The sequence below is a fragment of the Tetranychus urticae genome, chromosome 3, assembly GCF_039701765.1.
Source record: "Tetranychus urticae isolate SD_2017Ah chromosome 3, NJAU_TeUrti_SD_1.0, whole genome shotgun sequence".
In the NCBI taxonomy this organism is placed as follows: domain Eukaryota; kingdom Metazoa; phylum Arthropoda; class Arachnida; order Trombidiformes; family Tetranychidae; genus Tetranychus; species Tetranychus urticae.
Window position 1 is genome coordinate 9,824,093 of NC_142960.1, and position 21,646 is coordinate 9,845,738.

General features: G+C 32.9%; 4 protein-coding genes and 1 long non-coding RNA gene across 6 annotated transcripts; 1 reads left to right on the top strand and 4 right to left on the bottom strand.

The window, feature by feature from the left end:
- Nucleotides 1–29: 29 nt before the first annotated feature.
- On the bottom strand, nucleotides 30–1,870 carry LOC107369599 (uncharacterized). The gene has a single exon (XM_015937567.3). It carries the CDS (start codon nucleotides 1,810–1,812, stop codon nucleotides 1,153–1,155), a length of 660 nt encoding a protein of 219 aa, XP_015793053.1. The 5' UTR covers nucleotides 1,813–1,870; the 3' UTR covers nucleotides 30–1,152.
- A 4,053-nt stretch (nucleotides 1,871–5,923) lies between these two features.
- On the bottom strand, nucleotides 5,924–8,189 carry LOC107369603 (uncharacterized). The gene is made up of 3 exons (XM_089269729.1): nucleotides 7,124–8,189; nucleotides 6,926–7,043; nucleotides 5,924–6,437 (listed from the first exon to the last, which is right to left on the bottom strand). Exons 2-3 carry the CDS (start codon nucleotides 7,003–7,005, stop codon nucleotides 6,107–6,109), a joined length of 411 nt encoding a protein of 136 aa, XP_089125855.1. The 5' UTR covers nucleotides 7,006–7,043; nucleotides 7,124–8,189; the 3' UTR covers nucleotides 5,924–6,106.
- Nucleotides 8,190–8,727: 538 nt separating this feature from the next.
- LOC107369598 (uncharacterized) lies at nucleotides 8,728–10,950 on the bottom strand. Its single transcript, XM_015937566.3, has 3 exons — nucleotides 10,268–10,950; nucleotides 9,916–10,095; nucleotides 8,728–9,412 (listed from the first exon to the last, which is right to left on the bottom strand). The coding sequence occupies exons 1-3, from the start codon at nucleotides 10,734–10,736 to the stop codon at nucleotides 9,327–9,329; spliced, it is 735 nt and encodes a 244-aa protein (XP_015793052.2). The 5' UTR covers nucleotides 10,737–10,950; the 3' UTR covers nucleotides 8,728–9,326.
- A 74-nt stretch (nucleotides 10,951–11,024) lies between these two features.
- LOC107369604 (uncharacterized) lies at nucleotides 11,025–12,216 on the top strand. Its single transcript, XR_001570342.3, has 2 exons — nucleotides 11,025–11,307; nucleotides 11,455–12,216. It is a non-coding gene; the product is annotated as an uncharacterized LOC107369604 (long non-coding RNA).
- Nucleotides 12,217–12,385: 169 nt separating this feature from the next.
- On the bottom strand, nucleotides 12,386–20,922 carry LOC107369591 (CUGBP Elav-like family member 1). Of its 2 annotated transcripts, none has more exons than XM_015937559.3 (5): nucleotides 19,358–20,922; nucleotides 18,974–19,122; nucleotides 17,943–18,133; nucleotides 13,420–13,527; nucleotides 12,386–13,217 (listed from the first exon to the last, which is right to left on the bottom strand). In XM_015937559.3, exons 1-5 carry the CDS (start codon nucleotides 20,106–20,108, stop codon nucleotides 12,794–12,796), a joined length of 1,623 nt encoding a protein of 540 aa, XP_015793045.1. In that variant the 5' UTR covers nucleotides 20,109–20,922; the 3' UTR covers nucleotides 12,386–12,793. The 2 variants fall into 2 exon arrangements, with proteins under 2 accessions (XP_015793045.1, XP_015793044.1); XM_015937558.3 differs by having other exon boundaries at nucleotides 13,420–13,530.
- Between the last annotated feature and the right edge of the window lie 724 nt (nucleotides 20,923–21,646).

A 21,646-nucleotide genomic window follows, 5' to 3' on the forward strand; every position in this document is an offset into this window, starting at 1 on the left:
ACTCAGCAATTGTCAAAATACAAGTTGAATACAATTGATAACATCATTTTATTGGATTTAAATCAAAGATTTGAAAAATGAATTCATGTAAAATATAAGAGATAATTATAATAAGATAATTTAAAGGCACAAAAGGAGTTAATATAAAGCAGTTAATTTAGGTAATCGATCCAAGTTGAAATCAATTTGACTCCTCTGTGAGATCGGTTGAAGAGTGTATAGATAATTGTAAGCAAAAGTGTGTCAGAAGATAAATTAAAAAATGTTTGGTTAAATTGAAGATGGCAGTGGAAAGTGTGGACAATAACTTGTGACCAGGATTACAATATAAAAAAGAGGTTAATCCCCTCTTATAAAAGCCTACAAAACTCATGACAAATGACAAAAAGGTTAACAATAATCTTATGTTTGATCATGTACGATCCCAGAAATGGTTAATAGTTAATTAGCAAATCAACTCTTGACAATTTATAGCATCCTTTCCAATCATTCCACCCAGCCAACTAGTCAGATGATTTAGACAATACTTATGGCCAAGTATTTGATTAGCTTTTCATGAAACTGGCTTGCATTATTTAAATTGCCACAATTTAATCCATCGTTCGTAAATTGATGAGGTGAAGAGTAAATAACTAGTTGATATTCATCAATTAGTAACACTTTTCCAATCGATTATAAATATAAGATAAACTGGTGTTTGAGCGGTTTGTAGTTCACAAGATTATTTAGGTGAACTCTGCGTCATCGGGTCAGAAAGGTGGGTAGATTTGCAGATCAACTGCTGTTATACTCATATCTTGTGGCATGGATTGCTGGATATCTCGTCGTTGCTTTTGTCCTAGTGATATTATTATACAGTCCCAAAATCAGCTGATGTCTATTGTTTCGTCCAGAGGAATAATCGGTAGATTTGAAAAAATAATAAGGTTTACGGAAGAGAATTGAAGACTTTGAGAATCTTGAATTGAGATCCTGTTGCTGCAATTGTTGGCAATCGTCTTAATGAAATTCGTCATCAAGAAAGGTAAATTGATTGCATAAATTATCATTCAGAGGTTAATGTAACTTATGAATATTGAATGATAATCAATATTTTAACAGATGAATGACAATGGCTAAAGGAATTTGATTCAGTGTAAAATAAGAGGTTAATCAAAAATTTCGTTTGATGTACATGGCGAATGCAACAGAACCAAGAATGGCACAGACTGTAATTGCTGTTCCTTGAACGAAATTTGAAATTACTTTATTCCATCCTCCTTGACTTCTTACCAATGAACAAATGTGACTGAAAATGAATTTAAGAGACCATCCAATCAGTTTATGGAAATGAGCAACTGGACTTGAGGAATAAGCGCGAACAGCAATGTCTGAGCAAAAGAAGAAAAGAACAACAATCCTTTCTCGAGTTATATGATTATCGGGAAATAGTCCTTTTAGCATGGCACTGAATCTTTCGAAGGAATCAATTCTCAAATTGACACTTCGTGCTCGCCGGCGAATTTTTTCACGTTCACTTGAAGCTTCAATTTTGGCAGCAATTCGTCTCAAATCTTCTCCAACACTAGTCAGCATCTGCTCAGCACAAACTTCATAATGACTGAGGAAGTCAATTGTGGATTCCGGTGGGCGAATACCTTCATTAAAGAAGGTGCGATGGTAAATATCACTAAACACCATTTGAGCGGTTGCCGCAGTTTCATCATAAGGCAAAACAATTTGCTCGGGATCTTCTCCACCGCGAGTGATGTATATTTGCTGCTGAGGCGATCCATCTTGGTCAGTTTCCTCAATACGAATTCCAATAGCCATTGCTTTGAACACTTAAAACTAAAATGACAATAAACAAATCAAAAACAAAAAGTTAAATAAGTTGTTATCTTTTATTGTATTAAGACAAAAAGTAAGTGAAGCAATGAAAAGTGTTTTTTAACAATCAACAGGGAGGTTACATATGATTTGGATAGGCTTAAGGCGCCCATCTATACATGAAATTGGTGTGATTGAAAACAGGGGGAATTACAATTTGAGTACAGAAGGGAAGGGAGAAGTATGTGTGAATTGAGGAAGGTTTAGAGATTAAAGTAAATAGTCTTGTAGATGGTCTTCAGATTTCATGAAATTAATTGTGTCAAGGATGTTATTTAGGAATTTGTGAGCTATATCCGGTTTTTTTATAATTAGATCTCGTAGGGATATTCTGAGGTGACTACTTCTATTGATTAAGAAGTCTCTTTGTCTTTTGAAATATGAACAATGGAATAAGAGATGTATGTTGTCGGGATTTTCATATTGTCCACATATACATTGTACGTTTCTGGTGAGGAAGTTATAACATCCAATAATCAGTCTGGCGTTACTGTTCAGCTTATCAAAGCCAGTCTTTAGATTAGGTTTGAGTATAAGGTGACAGTGTGAGTCCGGGTATGAGTAGTTACCAGATGATAGGTATTGGTTGAAGAGTTCTGTTGTTTTTAGCTTTGGCCAGGATTTAAAGATGTTGTTGATTGTTGGTGTAGGGAGTAATTCGGGCTTGTGTTCAGTGATCCATTTGATGACGGCGCTTTCATTATTGAGGTTGGAGCATATATAGCCCATACCGATCTCGAAGATTTTTAAGTTGAGGGGAGTGTTATTGGTTATAAGATAGGAAGGAAAAGTACGATCAAAGGACTTTAGTCCTATGCGTTTATTAGTAAGTGAATTCATATTACGATTGATATGTTTGTTAAAGTTTGGACAAGAGATGATACTTGGAATAAGGAGAGGAGCATGAGTGATTAGATGGCTTTCAAAGAAAGCACTAGAGATCATTTTCTGAATTTTTACGGGAAGTTTGGAAACAAGATGAATGGGAATTTTGTATTCTTGTTGAGCTATTTTTACTCTTTCAAATAGCTCTTCGTTATCTAGGAAAAGTCGATATTTGTGGGTTAGGTTAATAGGAAGACCTAGGATTGTTGCTTTTGTTGTCATGTTGGGGATGTCAGGGTGATTACAGAAATCAGGTTTATTTGTAATTATTTTGGTTTTGTCGACTGATATCTTAAGCCTAGTAATAGTTAGAGCTGTGTCTACACATTTGAATATACAGTCTAGAGTTCTTCTGAGTCTGGGAATCGAGACATCATTCAGTACAAAGGCAGTGAAAATGTCGTCAGCGTAAGCTGTGACGTGTAGTTCAGGGCCTTTGTGACCAAAGCGTACGTCAGGAGTTCCATCATTTTTGATTGGAGGAGGAGTAAAGTTCGAGATTTGGTTTAGAGCCTCATTAATTCCTGCAATAAAAAGTAGAGGACCTAGAATTGATCCTTGAGGAACACCCTTTATCTGTCTTTTATATTTAGTTTCAGGATGAGTGATCATTACATGTCTGTTAGACAAATAACTAATTAGGATTCTTATCATTTCCTGTTTCACTCCATATTTAAGACAGTTCATTAATATAGCCTCATGATGAATTTCATCAAAGGCTCCAGAAATGTCCGTCTGGAGTATGAAGCTACCTTTTTTATGGTTGTTAAAGGTTCCTGAGAGAGGGAGAAGTATTCTGTCTATTGCTGTTGTAATGCTCTTACGGGGCAAGTAGGCTTGCTGAAGTTTAAAGGTTTTACATGAAATCTGTTCAAGTAATATATTATTAATAATTTTTTCTAAGGTTTTTGATAAGAAAGATTGCATTTGTATCAACCTTGCCCTTTTTCCATCACTCTTGGGAATGATGACCATCTTGGTTATCTTCCAAGTCGTAGGAAAGTGACATAAGGCTAGACAACTGTTGAACAGATTAGTGAAAAGTGTTTCATGAGCTAAAACGACAGAAAGAGTTTGAGCTTTTGTTAGTGAGTCAGGACCCGGAGCGGAATTGTTTAGTTGTTTGAGGTTTTTGATGATGTCAGAGGATGTTAGAGGAACATGGTTCAGAGGTTTAGAGGATTGAGATGATGTAGGTTTTATGTCTTCTAGGTTGAGGTTGAATTCATGGATTATTCTTTGACAGTTATCAGCGAACTCAGCAGTCATTTCATCTTCGTGATTGGTGAAGAGTGTGTTTTTGATGTTGTTCCAGAGTAACTTGGGATTTCTGGTGCTGAATTTCCTCTCCATTTTCTCCATTATTAAAGCATTAATTTGCCTTTTTAGATCTGTTATTTCATTGCTTGTAGTCTTGGTTTTAGTCCTTTTGTGCTTTACGATCAGTTTACGAAGCTTTGTTTGGAGATGACGATTAAAGAATTGTTTCTTTAAGTTAGCTTTTTTAAGCTCTATCATTGATTGTTGTTGAGAGGAAAGCATGAACTTGAAGAGTTCAAAAGTAAATGTCTCGATTTGGTCAATGTTGTTGAAGTTTGCATCTTCAGGTAGATGGTCATTTAAGAGGGAAAGGTATTTCTTTTTGTCAATGACAAGTTTACGGTTTGATTTGGTGTTCACTGTGTTGGGGTTGGAGTGATTGTTTAATTTGCAGGAGGCAAAGAAGGTTGAATGGTCAGTATCCGCTGTAACAATAGTGACTTCGGCTTCGATTGCGATTGATACAAGTAGAGCGTCAATGAAACTGATGCTTCCATTATGAAATCTGAATGTGTATTGTTGTATTGATGGAGTGTAGGGTAAATGTACCTTACATTTGTCTAGCATTTCTTTGATCAGAGTACAGTGTTTTGTTATTGGAACAGGAATGGGAGACCATAGACGCAGTCGAGCGTTGAAGTCACCTTGGAATAATGCCGGTAGATCACTATATCGTTTTCTAATTTTGATTATCTCATCAGTCAAACTTGTTAGTTCATTGAGCTTCATAGTCGGGTTGATATAGATGTTAAAGAAGAGTATATTTTTACCATTAACTTTGATAATGTTGGCGATTGTTGAGGTACCAAGTTTGTGTGTAGCTTTGACAGATGACCTGAGAGCAGCAGTGACTGTTTGATAGTGACAGATGAAGATGAAATTTCTGGTGTTTTGTGAGGCGATGCTAGATAGATGAGCTTCTTGTATCATGATGATTGTATTTGGTTTAAGTTCTGATAGTAGTTCAAGTGTTTTACGTTGTATTTTTTGGCAATTACGGGCAACTACACGAAACTCAGTATTCATAGTCGGTGATTTGTATTAGTCGTTCAATAGCAAGATTGTATGATGGACAGTTTACAGATCTTGGTTTGTGAATGGGATTAGGAAAGCCACTATTCATGCACAGTAAACATTTGTTGTTGTTGTTTTTGTCTTGAGTACACTGTTTTGTTTCATGATTATCCAAGCAATTTCCACATTTAGCTTCATTTGAGCACCATTTAGCAGTGTGACCAATTTTACAGCACTTGGAACAGACCCGTACGTTGAAGTTATCCTTGAAATGAACAGCCTCTGAGCCAAAGAATATTTTTCCTCTTTCCTGTATTTTGTTTCTAGCAGATTTACACATCCGTATGATCACAAAATTTCGTTTGTAGTTGGATCGAGTTGGCATTACATTGTTAACAACGATTTTTAACTCCAACTAAAGCCAACCTTAGATGGCGACACTGCTCCATTGTCGGTTCCTACTGTTCTCAACTTCTTGTTTATTTCAAATCAGTTTTAGTTTGTTTTTTTATCCATGATGCAATTTTCATTTTTGCGCACCTAGTTGGGCTTTATTAGAGCATCAAAAATGAAATAATCAAAGAACAGGCCTAAGTTGAAGCGACTCAAACAAAATTGCTGGTCAAGCCACCTTAGTTGGGTTACAAGGGAATTTTCAAGGCATTCAACTCTTGGCTATGAATTAAATTTTTCATCCTGAATTTTTAATTGTGATATAACTGTTTTTAAAGATGCATTATTGGCCAAGTAACCTTTTGCCTTCTCGATTCTAAGACCGAATAAAAAAGTCATATTGCCGATTCTTATGTTGTCATTTCAACAAAAATTATGAAAATATCTCTAATAACCGAATATTTATTCAAATTTCAAGAAAAACAAAAGTCTTTTTTGACTCAGATTCGATACTAAAGGCGATTATATGGTGGCGTACTTTTATAAGCGCGGTGCCACGTTACGCGTCAATACAAGAATAAATGTGATTCTTCTTCATCTTTTGTGTCGATTCTTCAAGAAATAATCATGACGGGTATAATTGATAATGAGTCAAACCAGGTGAAATGAAAAGCTCACTACAGTTTAATTTCATGGGTGGAAATATTTTCTCCATTTGTTTAATTGAAGGTAAGTATTTAAGCATCTGTGGATCATTGCAATCAATTCCGAATGAATATCGACCTCCAATCGTTTCCAGTGTAAATTCATCTGAGCTTGGTGTCGAGATAAAGTCAACTCGCTGGGCTTCCTTACAAGTATAAAGTTCCCTAACAACTTGAATCAACTTAGTTGAAGGTTCATATTCATTTTGGGTAACCGAGCTGAAGCTAATTACCAATATTAACCAGAAGCAACTGAATGAGAGTGAAAAAGAGCAACAATTAGGCAATTAATCAATATTGAAATGCATAAAGATTGGAAATGGTAAGTAAAGGAAACAGGAAATTATAAGAACATCGATAATTTTGCCTCGATTTTCCCCTTTTCAATGACAGGGAAAGATTTGAACAGAAAACATAAGTGAAAATTAAGTGGATTACATGGGACTGATTGAATGAAACAAATGGCGAGGAAGGAATCCGTTGATGTATCAATTTGAAAGAGGATTAAATAAAGAAATGATTTGATGATAAATAAAGGTGAAAGATTATAAGATATTTCATGAAATGTTTTAGGGTAACAGGGTAAGAAATCAACAGTAAAATATGCAGACAAGACTGAGCTTGGAAAGATTCTGATGATAATGATGGTGAAATAATTTCATGTTTCTTTTTCTTTCAATTGAAAGGATAAGAGAATGATTTATTTTTAATCCAGTTTATCTGCAAACATCATTATTTACCTGAAAAAAAACATGATCAATCTCATGGTTTCTTCCGGATGTAACATTTTAAACCTTGATGTGGGCTCTTTCAATGACATCACCGACTCGGTTAAATCACCTAAATACCAATATGAGACTAAATCAAGGGTTAAAAAATTGATTAATTGTAATATATTAAAAGTCGAGTCGACATGAAAGTTGATCACAAAATCCTACCTGTCAGATATAAATAATATGAGCTGCTTTATTGTCTTTCCTTGGTAGACTATCACCTGATTTTCAGCCAGTTCCAATTTTATCACATAATCATAGAATCCTACATAATTGGAATCTTGCATTCCACCATAAACACTGAACCATGCCATTGGTCCTCCTTGTTCACCAAAATTTTCATCTGGTTCACATTCAAACTCATTAGTCAAACTTTGACTCGAAATTTTCCTCTCCATTTCTGACCCATCATCAAATATTTCACCCCACTCCAGCTGAGGGAAGAGGAAGTGGGCCAGAGTGGGCCAGTTTTATGCTACTCTTGGCCATCAATTTATAATGTCGAGCATAAACTTGAGCTAAATGCCTAGAAGACAGAAATGAAAAGATGAACTTACAGCAATACCAAAAGTAATAATCAAAAATAAAAGTATGGATAAGCTATACGGCATGCCAATCTTGACCAGGTCCATTCTTTGTAGCGTCATTCCAACTACTCGGACGATGTTGGTTGTCTATCTGATGTTTATGTTTAGGCATAAAAACAGATGAAACACGAAAAGATCACAACCAAGTTACATGGTGAACAAAGGAATCATATTGAAGGCGAACTGAAGTAGATTGGGAAATATTTTACTGTTAAAGATTTGATACAACTGAATCAATAATTAAATACAATAAAATTCATGAAATAGAAAATAAAATTCCAATGATAATAATCAAGATGATGAAGCAGAATGAAGATGAATGTAAATAAACAAAAGTGTAAGTTTTAAAATCTGGTTGACTGTTGAGTCAAAGGTTTGTTTGGTTACAAAATGGTTTATAAAATGGGTTTTATTTGAATAGGTTTGGTTGGTTGTTCCAGATTTTAAATTTAATTTCAACACCTGGTTAATATCGATAATTAGATTTCAAGTTTTTCATTTATTTTGTTGAAATAGAAATCATTTTTTTGTGAGCAATTGTCATCATTTTCATTTTACCAACAATTCACTTTTCATTGACTCAACAGTGACTTGGCGCTTTACTACAATCAAGGGTTTCTTTGGTAAACATATCGATCCATTTTACCTGATAACGTCTATTCCCAGTTAACTAACGTCTGCGCAATTAAACTCGTAGCCAGCAATTCAACTAAAATTATTATAACTATCATCGTTATTATCATCAAACTCCTTCCCAGTGAGAGAATCAACAGTTTGACGTCAAATAAGGATGATAAGGCTTATTCAATGAATGAAATACACACTGTGTATTACCTGAAATCCTCAGTAGTTTTTATCACCAGGAGGAACATGAAATAACCAGAAAGTATGAAAAATGTCTCATGAATAAAGACAGTTGTGATTGAGTACAATCTGGCTTATGAAACCAATAAAATGAATGAAAACCTTCAAACCTGATTGTTAACACCAAGTATTCAATCAACTTTTAGATAACTTTGTCTTAGCAATATTTCAGTGAATTTAAGAGGAAATCAATTAAAAAAGGAAACCACTAATTTAGTAAAAGTAATTATCCAAATTAATCATTGAAATATCAATAAAATTAACATCAATACGTATTGGTGGCTTTGAATGAAAATGCATGTGAATGATTGAGTCAAATTTAATTCAATTCATAATTTATTGAGAATCAATTTTAATCAAGAAATTTAACTCTCACAATCAAACTGTCTTTAAACACTGTAATGAAAATAAGAGCAAACTTGTCAAAATTACAATTAGAAAAAGATTAAAAATTGAATTTGTAAAAAAAATTAGGTGAGATGAAGATGATTGTGATTTACTTGCCATCATAATCATCTCGATTTAAGCTTGGAATTAATATTTGATGATTAAGTTGAACAGATTAATCAAAATGTTGTCTAATTTCGCTTGTTTTTGTGTTCATCCTTTTTTTTGCTCCACTCATTGTAATCGTTTCGGAGTTTTTGCTGTTGGTAACAGTTGAATGATACCAATGCAAGTCGCATAAAATGGTGAGATGATGAAAAAGACAAGCATTCAATACAAGATAATTAACGTCGAATTGGACAAAAAGTTTAAGTAAAAATTTGCTGACAATTAGATTGGGAACAATCAACGATCGAAAAGTAATGAACTGGCCTTTTAGGCAATCTTTTGAACATAAATTGAATGAATTAGATTCATTCGATAATTTACTTTAAACTTTGGTTTCCTCTTTTATAAGGTAGTCATTGAAATCAGAATTTCTCATAACCAAGGAAGAGAAGAGTTAACTTTGACTTTTGCGCTTCCAAAGAATCGTCTTTATCATCGCCAGTTATTTCTGTAAGGAGATTATTCAGAAAAAAATGTGATAAAAGGTGAGAAATGGAATAGAAAATATGCAATATCGAAAGCAGTTCCTAGTCATTCATGATACATGATTAATGGCTGCGTTAATGAAAAATTCTATATGAACTGAATGGCTCCTGAACACATTACCAAGATCAATAATTGATTTACGAAAAAATAAGCTTTTGATTTGTCAAAATCTAAACTTAAAAAATTCACTTCTAAGCTTCAAAATGAGTGATTTTAGTAAACTTCCCGAAAAAATTACTGAATTGTCAAATTAGTTGCTTCGATTATGACAATCCATCATTCGAGACACCTTCTAGAAGACTAGGTTAATTGGGTTAAATTGGAGATGATGACTCGGATACTTTTTTTAAATCAATTACATGTTCCTTGTCTTGTGTTATTGTTCAGATTGAGCATCAAGTTATTCAAATGTTGAATAAATCATTTACTTGGAAGCTGCTGGTTTATAAAATAAACCTAAATTACCTTTAATTTCGTTTTGTCCATCAACTGACAATGCTTCCACGATTTGTGGCTCTTGATATAATTGAATGGTGTTTCTATCGAGCATTTCTTCGTTTACTCCATAATTTCCGGCATTAAGTAATTGATAGTTTTCATTGATGGGCTGTTTCGGTGAAACTACCATGATTCCATATTCTTGGTCTAATGAGAAAAGAACACAAATTAGTAGAAGAACCCAAATGTTTAGCTTTGATGGATGAGCTTTTAAACTAGATGAACCTAGATCGGCTGACTGATAACTGATTTTGGCAGTCAATTGCGAATTGTGATATTCTTTATTCCAACTCGTAATTGTTTTTTGGTATGGTCTCACCTTTTTCAACAGGTTGTCTTACTCGACTTACTGGCTGTCCACCTCCTTGATTTCCAATCACATAGGCTGTTGGGACGTAAGCTGAAATTGGCTGGTCAACTCTTTTCCTCTTCTTCTTTGTCTCAGTAATGACTGGCCTTTCTTCACCTTCATCCTCCTCATCGTCATATTTACTTCTTGCAACAATTCGCTTCTCTTTAAGACCAACTTGATCCTTTAAATTGCGTCCACTCACAATTATAACAGGCCTTGAAAAGGTCTCAGCGCCCTGGAATTGGGTAGATGAATCCGATGGCGGTAACATAAAATTTGTAACTGATCCTCCATGTGCAGTACCATAGTCATCCTCTAGAAAGTAGGACTCGTCTTCTTGAAAAATATTGCTTTCAGAAGGATCGTCTGGTTGACCAAGGGAAACACAAACCAGACCAAGTATAATAAATCCGAGTAAATGGGTAAACAATTGCATTTTAACAAAAGAACGATGAAAACTATAAAACAAAAATTATCAAATATCAACACAGTACGAATGAGACACGAGGATTTTAATGTGTTGTTAATGTTATTAAATTTATAAATTAATTCTATTTAGTAAATCATGATAACTAGAAAAAGGTGTAAATGAAATGTGAATGTTGATATAATGAAGAAGTAATCCGTTCTTGTTGATGTCTGCTTTCACCGCTTACTAATGAAGTCATCACCATGACTCTCTCTTTTATAAGTAAACGTTTTTATCTCAACAATGTCTCCTTCCTTTTTTTTAAGTCCACTCTTATTGTTGGTTAGATTCAACAGTTTTTTTGTAACAATTTATTTTGTGTTCACCCTTTCATTCAATCTTATTTTTCTTCTGGTTTTTATGTCTCTTCCATGACCGTCTTATATTGACAAAAAATGGTGACATCTTCGTTTAGAAAATACTGTTTATTTGGAAGCTAATAGGTTAAACGGAACCAAACGTTAATTCCTGTAAGGTTTATTTATGTGTAACATTATCGGGATTCAATTGAAATTGGCACCAACTGCTGCTGAAGACGGTAAGTAAAATGCTATTAATAAACAAATGACCAAGCCAACAATTAATTTACATAAATTTGACTTGTCTAGACACACTTTTTGCGTTGGTAAAAAAATTTCCAATTCAAATCATCTCATGAATCTCTTATATCTTCTGTTCATTTTAGGAAATACTATCGAGCGATTTAAAGAAGGATTGAATTCATCAGCCAGAATGTTTCAAGTTAAATTTTTTCGGAGTTTCAAGGCAACATGTCAATCCTTTTGTATCCGAGAATCTATCAACTGAATTTCCAGTTCTCTAAAGGTGAATCCAAATTATTAGAAGGTGTAACTTCAAGATTGTCATTCTTCAGTTTGCCATGGCATCAGATACAAATGGATGTAAAATGGATACATTCAGCAAAAGTTTCACATCTGAAGTGACTTTATATTTGCTGTTATTCCTAAAGCATGCCTGGAAATTTCATTTCTGAAATGGTCACAATTATCTGCTCAAATAATTTCCAGTTTACTAATTAAATTAGCCTTTGCTACATATTAATCTTTGAACTAAATTAATGAAATAAGCCATTAATATGATTAAAATTTCTGACTTTGTCGTTAATTTGACTTGAAAAATGATTTAATAAGACATTTATTGTAACGATAATGTTCATTAATATTTATAACATTGTTGCAATTTAAGCAATTTTGTTTTTAATTTTTGTCATTTCCACTTTTTTCTTTGCATCTGTAAGCTTAAATTGTTCAAACTGTTCTGATTTATATTTTTTCATTGTTCATCATTCACTACCTATTTAAGTGTCAGTTTATCCCCTAAAAAAATTACAGTCAAACAATTAAGCACCTCATCTATTCAAGCTGTTTTTTGTCCTGAGACTCATTGTCATCGAAATCGTATAAAAAATTAAGATTCTTCATCTCTCAAGCCAAATAATTACCAACTCTTTCATCTAATAATTTACTGAAATTTAATTGCTATGTATTACTGGAATGGTCCAGATTAGTCTAATCTAAAATTGAAAACCGAGACGATATTCACCTCTTTAGTATTGTATTTTGGTACATTTGAATTATTGAATGAAAGGAGCAAAATTAAATTTATAGCAATGATTTTTATTAACCATAAAATAAAATTAAGCTATCAGTTGATTTAGTCACTTATTTTTCAATAGATCGGTTGACAATCTGTGATAATACATTAACAGAATTGGAATAACTGTCATCAAACAGGTTGATCTTGTCAACTTTTTAATCGACGGTCTTTAAGAACGTATTTATCATCAAATAAAAGGTCTACTTAAAAAGTAGAAAAGGTCAAGATTTGATTTTGTTTTAGGTAACAAAGCAAAGGGAATCAAAAGTATGATCACTTTTACTCTTGTTTTACATTGTAATTTGTAAATCGTTTTAACCATCATTTCATTTAAAAAACTCTATGGAGTATTTGGAGTAAACAGTAAAAGCGATTCATCATTCAGATCGGCAATCGGTAGTAGGTGGTCAGTAAGGTTTGTCTTTACACTTTTTCAATTGGACTTTAAGCCTTTTAGCTCCTATCTGAAAACCATTCATGGCCTGGATGGCGGCTTGTGCCGAGATAACATTATCATAGGAGACGAAACCAAAACATTTCGATAAATGTGTAAGTTTATCGATGAATACTTTGCTTGACAAAACACGGCCAAAAGCAGCAAAAATTTGAGCCAAATCATCATCCCTGAATTCAGCGGGCAGATGATAGATAAAAAGATTTGCTCCTTCTGGACCTTCCATGGGTTTACCACCAAGAGATAGGCTGGTCCGATGTGCGTGAAGAAGGCCAGAAGCAGCAACAGCAGCCGCAGCCGTGGCATTGGTTATGGAAGCTTGAGGAGTGGCTGTTGGATAACTATGGACTGATGTCACTGTATGGGTACCATTGGTGCTAAAAAGTAACCAGAAAAAAAACAAAAAAATAAATTTTTTCATCAAACCGAAATAGAAAGTTATTTTGAGGTTGGAAATATAAAACAATGAAAATTTTGAACTCATTTGTTATACATGTTTAATATTTAATTATGAATGACTTCCTAATTTTTACATTGTTTCAATTCAATTGGTGGAAATAGGTAATCAAAGTGTCTTACCTGGCACCAGGACAAAGGGTTGCAAGCATAACAGGATTTTGAGTTAGATTTGCAGCAGCTGCCAATGCTAATTGATCATTTCCTTGAGAAATAGAAGCTGCCAATTGCCTGCTTTGTTTAATGAAGTAAAAAATAAAACAAAATAGACATTTAAAGAAACAAATTTCAATGCAAAACGGATCTTTTTTCACATCAACTTATGAACCATTTGAAGATTCAATTGAAGCCAATTTGGAGTCACATAAAGTCACATTGAAAAATGAATGTTACTTATCAAAACATTTCCTATTTCTTTGTATCACCTTAGATATCAGGTTTCAAAGGGAGTGTTTATCATGATCAATCAAAACAAAATGTCGTAAATGTCAACGTGAATGTTTTCATTTGTAAAGTCTAGATAAAATAATCATGATAATTAGCTTCATGGCGTCTAAAAGCAGTGATCTAGTGACCACTTTTGCCCCTCTTAAAACCACTCAAACGTTTCAAACTGAAAAATGATAAGTTAAGTAGGTAAAAAACAAGGCAGGATAATGAGCCTAATTATGTCTGGCCAATGTAAAGGCCAAAAAAATCTCAGTAAACTCATACTTTTGTCCTAATTTTTTAAACCTTCAACGATCAGCTTTACAAATTGACTGTAATTCACTTGAGTCCATATAACTTGATAATCCTTCTTTGTGCGATTCTAGCAGATAAAAAGTATCTTTAGCTTTTATCCCAACACTGAACCTTATTTTGGTTTAGAGAAAAGGTTTAGCCAAAATTAATTGTTCATCGAAGGTTTAAATGCAATTCACATGCGTACTTGTTACGCCTAAATATACATCTAAATAAACAGATAAAGAGAAGAAAATACATTAATTAGATTGTTAATCACAGCAGATTGAAAACTAAATAAAAGCCTCAAATTTACTGGAGTCTCTCCCTTCAACCTCGAGCTTTGAATAAAATTTCAACGACTTTTATGTTCAACAGTTGAAAATGTTCAAGAAAACTTAAACCCTGAATTGATGCGTAAGAATCAATTTAAATTATAATATTTTTTTTCTTTCACAATTATTTTTCTTTTTACTGCTCTGTTGATTACATTGAAATAAATTTACAGAATATTCAGTTAAATAAGTGAGCGAAAACAGTGGAGAAAAGGAAAATTCTTGCTTTACTTTCAACACACATTGAAAACTATCGATAATGGCTCAGTTAAAGAGATTATAGAATTTACTTTATGGCATGAAATAAAGTGAAAAAAGGTCAAAGTTTCCCATGATTTATGTCCATTAAGTAGGTTAGTCTATAATAAAAACATTCAATTTAAATGCTCTACCAGGTATTATGTTGGCAATAAACCAATAGGTAAGGTTGATAAGCTGCAATAGCATGTGTCCGGTGTTAATCAAGTCAATGATTTTAGGTAATCTGCTAACACTGCAGAATTAGATTGACAAATGTTTTGATAAGTAATTCAATATTTACCGAAGACTTTAATTGTGACTGAAAATATGTTACCGCATCAACAGTTATTATTCACTTTCAAGCACAGCGGCTTAGTACGTGTCGATGTGGTGATCAATCGCTTCTCCAATGGATTCACAGAAGATGCAAAGGTGGGAAAATAACCAAAAAAGCAAGCAACAAACACAAAAAGCGACATTATACTAAACATTGAAAGTTTTGTTTTCTTGAGAAACAGTTTAAACTCAAGTAATATTACATTTGTTACATGAAAATACGAGTAAATATACATTAATACTGTATCAGATTAACAGATATTCAATTGTTGCGGTACAAGGAAAGGTTATTTAATACATGGTATTAGATGAGCTCAAAAAGACCAAATAAACATCAAGAAAGTATCAAATATAAATGGTAGAAACCAAATTATATCAAGTTAAAGCTGAAATAAACTTGTAACTACAGTAGTAATTGTTTAAGCTAATTGCATTTAACTTTCATTTAGTAATGTAATCAAACTATTAATTGTTTGAAACGTTAACCTATGAGTTCAATGAGAAATTAACTATTCAATGAAAAAAATGATAATTGTTTAATCAATGAAGTTATCAATTTTCTGTAAAGACTGAACTTGAGAAAAATGGGAATTTTAAATGAAGAATTTTCACAATTTTGATTGAAAATGATACAACAATTGCAAATATAACAAACATTAATTGACTAATTAAAGATTGATAATTTTAAATGACAGGAAACGGGAATAAAACGGCCATAAATGAACATCAAACAAGATTTTTGACAACAACAATAAACGTTGTCTAAAGTTTGCCTTTGACTATAAACAAACATTAATTGTAAAAAAATTAACATAGATTTACATTGATTTTTACCTTGTTGGTTGTCAGCTGGCCTTTAAACTAGTTTATGTTAACTTTCAAGGGTTAATTTTAAAAACATGATATTGATCAGTACCTGGCAAATAAATAAGATTTACAAATTCATCTTAAGATATAACCTTTAGAAAGATTTATGTAAGTAAAATATTGATGATTAGTTAATTGAAAGGTAGAAAGAAGAAGAAAAAAGAGGAAAATTAAAAGTCAATTGGTTAATTTGCATGTAATCAAGTTTAAGTGAATTCAAGTGTATATTTGATTATGATAATCATTGAGTTACCAAATGATCAAATGTAAAGTCTCAAATATACAAGCAAAGTATATTAAAAGGTAAATTAATTCTCACACAAGTGAAAATATGCTATTTTTTCAGGTAATCATATTATCTGAAAGGTAACTGTTGTTTGTTTCCGCATTTTTGCTCCCCTTTCGACTCATCATCTTATGCAAGTTATCAGTGTTTTTTCAGGGCCAACCGGTTTCAATGTTTCAGAAGAAGTTGAAGAAAAATTTACAAAAAGCAAAGACTATCAAGGAGCCTTTTTTGGACCCCTCTTGGGTTTGTAGGGAAAAAAGAGGTTTGAGAGAGAGAGAGAGAGAGATAAGTTACTGAGTAAGTTCATGAGACAAGCATCAGGAAAGAGAAAAATTAGCGATACTTGAAACCAGTAAAAAATGGTATAAACATGTATAATAATGATGATCATAATGATGGTTATATACCAATCATTGAGATTGCCATTCAACCGATCACAAATGTTTCTCTCAATTACATGACAATTTAGCTCGTACTCCACATAATCACCATCGTCATCAATTCATCTGTTTTTTCATTATTTTGTCCTAAAGAGACTGCGTTAAAGTACTGGTTTAACACACAAAAAAGGTTGAATTTTGTTAACAAGAATTAACAGATTTCTTGAGCTTTCATCTTCATCTTATTTCAAGGAGAGAGAGAGAGAGATGAAAAGAATGGGGAAAAATGTAGAAAAGTGGAAAGAGTTGAAAATTGATTTTAAAGAGAATCCTTTTTGTTACTGTAAAATGAAGTTTGCTGTTAAACTGAAGGGATGAAAATGATGGTGATAATGATGGACTTAACTGAATGATTAAAATTAATAATCTGTTGTTTCAGCTTCACTGGCATTTAATTGAGGTTAAATAATGATGTTAAAATGGTTAGCGTGTCAATTTATGTGATAACATATATTTTTGTTTATGATCAACTTGTCTTTTAATGTGAACCTGTTAACTAATACAATTATTAATCCATCATTTTTATTCATTTCAATCATGAGTTTATTTCAATTGATTGTCTAGTAGATTCAATAAAAGGCTGATATTTACAATCATTTCAAGATGTTCACGTGTAATTCAATTCAATTTTGCTCAAGTCCTCTATTCCTCATCATCTTTCTTTAACCAATAGACATGTATATTTATGTGCATATTTTTTTTCTCGTCTTTATGCCTGCTTCTTCTCAATGTGCTTGTTAGATAAAATGTAAGATGAGATGATGATAGTGAGTTTATAAAGAGGTGAAATGAGAGAGAGAAATGAATTTGAGAAGGAAACTAACTACATATGATATGTGTGAATGTGGATGAACAAAAAAAGTAGAGGAAATGGGTTTCAATAAATTGATTCCAGAAATGCCTTTCCATAGCAAAGAAGAAGTTGGTTCAATCAACAGGCAACTCAAGATATGGAGGATTGCAGGGAGTAAAGAAAATGAATTTACTTACACAATGGTTTTTACTCTTCTTATGAGACTTGAAAAGCATTCCAAAGGAGCAAACAACAAGATTCCAATCGATAATTCATTTAACTGACTAAAGCCTTCATCTTATTATACAAATATATCTATAAAAACACTTTTCTCGGGTAAGATTATTTTTCCCTCTCTCCAACCATTCTCTATCTCTAAAGGTTAAAATCATCGGTTGAAAAGTAGATTGATTAAAAGTTAACCCTTTTCTGGTCTTTTTTTTCTGGTCATTTTTGCTTCTGTAGCTTCATCGATTGACCAACCAAGAGATAGAGAGATAGGTTGGAAGGGTTAACCTCTATTGGTAATACTTTTGTCATTATCAAATTATCACTTTTTTGGTGTTGATGTTGCTGTTGTTAATGGTTAAAATTGTAATTTATTTGGATAATCATTTACTCACTGTTGTTGCATTGCTAAAGTTGCTGCAGCAATGTGTTGTTGTTGAGCTTGGTGCTGTTGAGCTGAGACTGCAGCTGCAGCTAAAGCTAAATAAGGGTTAGTTGCGGTTGTGGTAAGAGCAACTGGTGCTGGTGTAGTTGCTTGGTGTTGATGGACAACCGCTGCTGCTGCTAGATGTTGCATTAAAATTTGCTGAAAGAGAAAAGAAAAATAAACAGATAAGAAATTTCAATATGTTAATGATGTTCTGTATCCTGAAAATTCACTTGAAATGTAAACAAAAGGGTAAAATGGAAAGATGAGAGAGAGAGGAACAAGCATGGAATATATGAAATATTCAATCGAAAGAGTCTGATGAAAAATATGTGTCGATAAACCAAATATACATAAATTATGTACTTATCAAGACGATAAATGAAGCAACAAGCATCTTTCAGTTTTTCAGTCACTCAAGCAAAGTTTTGTTGATTATTGTCTGAGTTAACTTTCTAAAGATGAACATGTTAAAAGAGAGGCGAAAACTGAGAGACTTTATTATATATTAATGCTCTTCCCACTAAATTACCATCACTATCTTTACCTATCATTTTCCTCTTCTACTAACCTCTATCCATCATATTTATCATCATCAACGCATATTTATGTATAAAAATATCAGAGATGAACGCAATAACTATCAGTAAAGTTTCCAAGTCTTTTAGGAAAGCTGAATCAATTCCTGCTCAGATTCAATTGTTTTTCCTACTTTCGCTTTTCTCTTCTTTTTTAGTAATCTCTTTTTTCCACTCTTGGTAAACCAGAAATTACTTTCGCCCTTGAATACTACTGTCATAAGAGATACGGTAGATTAGACAAATTTTTCGGATAATCAGCTGAGTCTGTTTTGGTTGTTATGAGTGAAAAAAGGTGCATATAGTTAGCGATAATGGAAAGGAAGAAGAGTGATGAAAATGGATTAAAACGACGTTGGATATTAAGGTTAGGGTAAATTTTCTGGTTTCCAGGATTTGTATTCAAGATGTTAATTCGTACTTGCTGTTTTCGGGCATCTTTATCTTTTTGGGTATCAGCGAATTTAACAACCAAAGACGAAGAACAGCCTTCCATTGTTTGACTGTGATTCATTGCTCTAATAGCATTAACTGCACATTGTCGTGAGGTAAAGGTTACGAAAGCACAGCCTGTGAAAGATAAAGAAAAGGAATATTTAACATGAATTTAAAAGCTAGCAAGTTAGATTGTTTAATTGAAAGCAGTTTTTGTCAACATCATTACTATCATCATGAAATTAGATTAGAGACATTGTAGAAAGTGAAATGGTTCATGTATATCATGATCAATAGATAACAATTGGCATTAACTTGAAACTGTTTTAAATTAGATTGAAAATTGAGATAAATTTGGGTTAAAAATTACCTTTACTGAGCCCATTAGCATCTCTAAGAACTGTGCACTCTTCAATGATTCCATAAGGAGCAAACATGAGTTTGACCTCAGTTTCTGAATACTTTTTTGATAACATACCGATGAAAAGTTTTCTTTCATTACGGTTCTCACTATCAGCTGGTTTCATTTGGATGGGATGATGCATTCCAGGCAATGTTTTAATATTATGGAGAGCATTTTGAGCGTCAAGAGCTGACTTTCTCGAAAAAAAAGTAACAAAACAACAGCCTCGACTGAGTCCAGAGGATTTATCTTTGAGTACATTTAAGGAATAAATTTCACCAAATTCTTCAAAAAGAGCTCGGCATTCAGCCTCAGACCAATCCCTTGGAATCTGTCCAACAAACATCTTAATGGTATTGGGGTCCGGTTCACGGTGATTGGTGCTCGGGGTAACACATGATGATGGAGGAGATACTGAAAGGTGGTTGTTCCCTGTTGAGTTGGATCCGTTTACGGTAAGCCCGCAGGCCACCGGAGACGGTGATGATCCCGATGAGTTAGGAGGACTTGAGTTACTGGTGCCGGTCATACTACTCATACTTCTACTTTGCCTTCTTTCCTCAATATCTTCTTCTTCGTCAAGATGATGATGATGATTATTTTGAAGCTGTGTTTGATTATGAGAGTGGCGGTGATGAAGATGCTCTATTTGATCAGCTTCTTCGACCAAACCTAGTAAAAGCCTCTCATCAATCTCTAATCTGGCCTTTTTTACCATTCAATCTGCTTAGTTGGAACCAAATCAACGGAATGCAGGTAAGGACAAGATTATTAAATTTAAAGAATAATAATCGATTATAAATGGTGATACTTTTTATGATAGATAAGGTGGTAATGGTAACAGAAAAAAAAGGAAAAAGTGAGTGAGTCAAGAATAAAGCGAAACGGAGAAAGAAAAATGTATAGAATTAAGATGATAGAACAAGAGAAAAGTATATGTAAAACGTAATTTCAATCTCTTTCTTTTCTGTTTAGGTGAATATGTTACGAGAACACAGGTAATTTGAATAAATTGACAATGCAGGTAGTGGTGGTAATCTCGATAAAGTTGATAATTTGGATAAAGTAAATAATATCTTTGATAAGAGTGATGGAGGGAAATAAGTTGAAATATGTTGTAAACAGTTGCTCAAGTTGCTTCTTTTCGGGTTTCAGTTGCTTCCAATCTTTATCTTCTCCTAATAATTGAACAAATTTGTATTGATCTTCGTACGTTTGATATTGTAGTTTATGTTGTTTTGATTCTCTGATGAAATCACACTTGTTGCTGCTACTGTTCTTTATAGTATCACTCAACCAGCTTTCACAGTCACCCATAACTGTTGTAACTGATCAAACTTTGAAAGAAACGGAGGATCCAGAAGGAAGATAAAGAGTAAACAAACAGTCAAATCGTAAAAATCCACGGTGGAAAAGGTTACAGTTACCACAGCATTAAACAAATTAAATACATAAAAAAGTTAACAATAAATTAATTACACAATTAATTAACAAATTTAACAAAAAACCAAACTATGAATAACAAGCTGCAAAATAAAAAATAAACCTGTAAAGATTCAACCTGTTTGCTCTCTCATTCTCACTCAAAGCAAATCTTTTCAACTCAAATACTCTTCATATAGCGCTATCTATTGGTTCACATTCAAACCTGAATTTCATCATTTCATTTTCAAGTCTAAATAAACTAATCGAGTTACGAATCGAAATAATTGCCCATTAATTTTGCAGATTAAATCCAAATTAAATATTCTTGGACCCAAAAAAGGACAGAATTACTGTTAGATTTTGCAAAATCAGATGAAACAATTGAAAGATAAATAAAAAGGCCATTGACCGATTGAATTTATTATTGACAATTCGTACAACTCTTAACACAATTAGTTGTCGCACTGACCCTAAGTTGAAATACTGTTAATCACAAGACAACCTATTAGCTAGAGATTAAATGACTTGAGACTGTTTAACTGGGAACATTAATTTGAAATGATTCGTCAAGATCCTCTAAATATCATTTGCAAATGGACGATGAATTTTAACTGATTGTTGAATCACAAATAAATGTAACCATAATTTGCATTGCAATAAAAATAAATTGTTATTGGTGCAATTTCCTTTGCGATTTCCTTTACATTTGATCAACAATTTGAAGAAAAAAATGGTTATGTTATGGAAATTTTTGATAATTCAGTGAACATACAGATGCTATAAGTAAAGGGTGTTTATCCATCATCAATTGATTCCAAAATTATTGAAGTG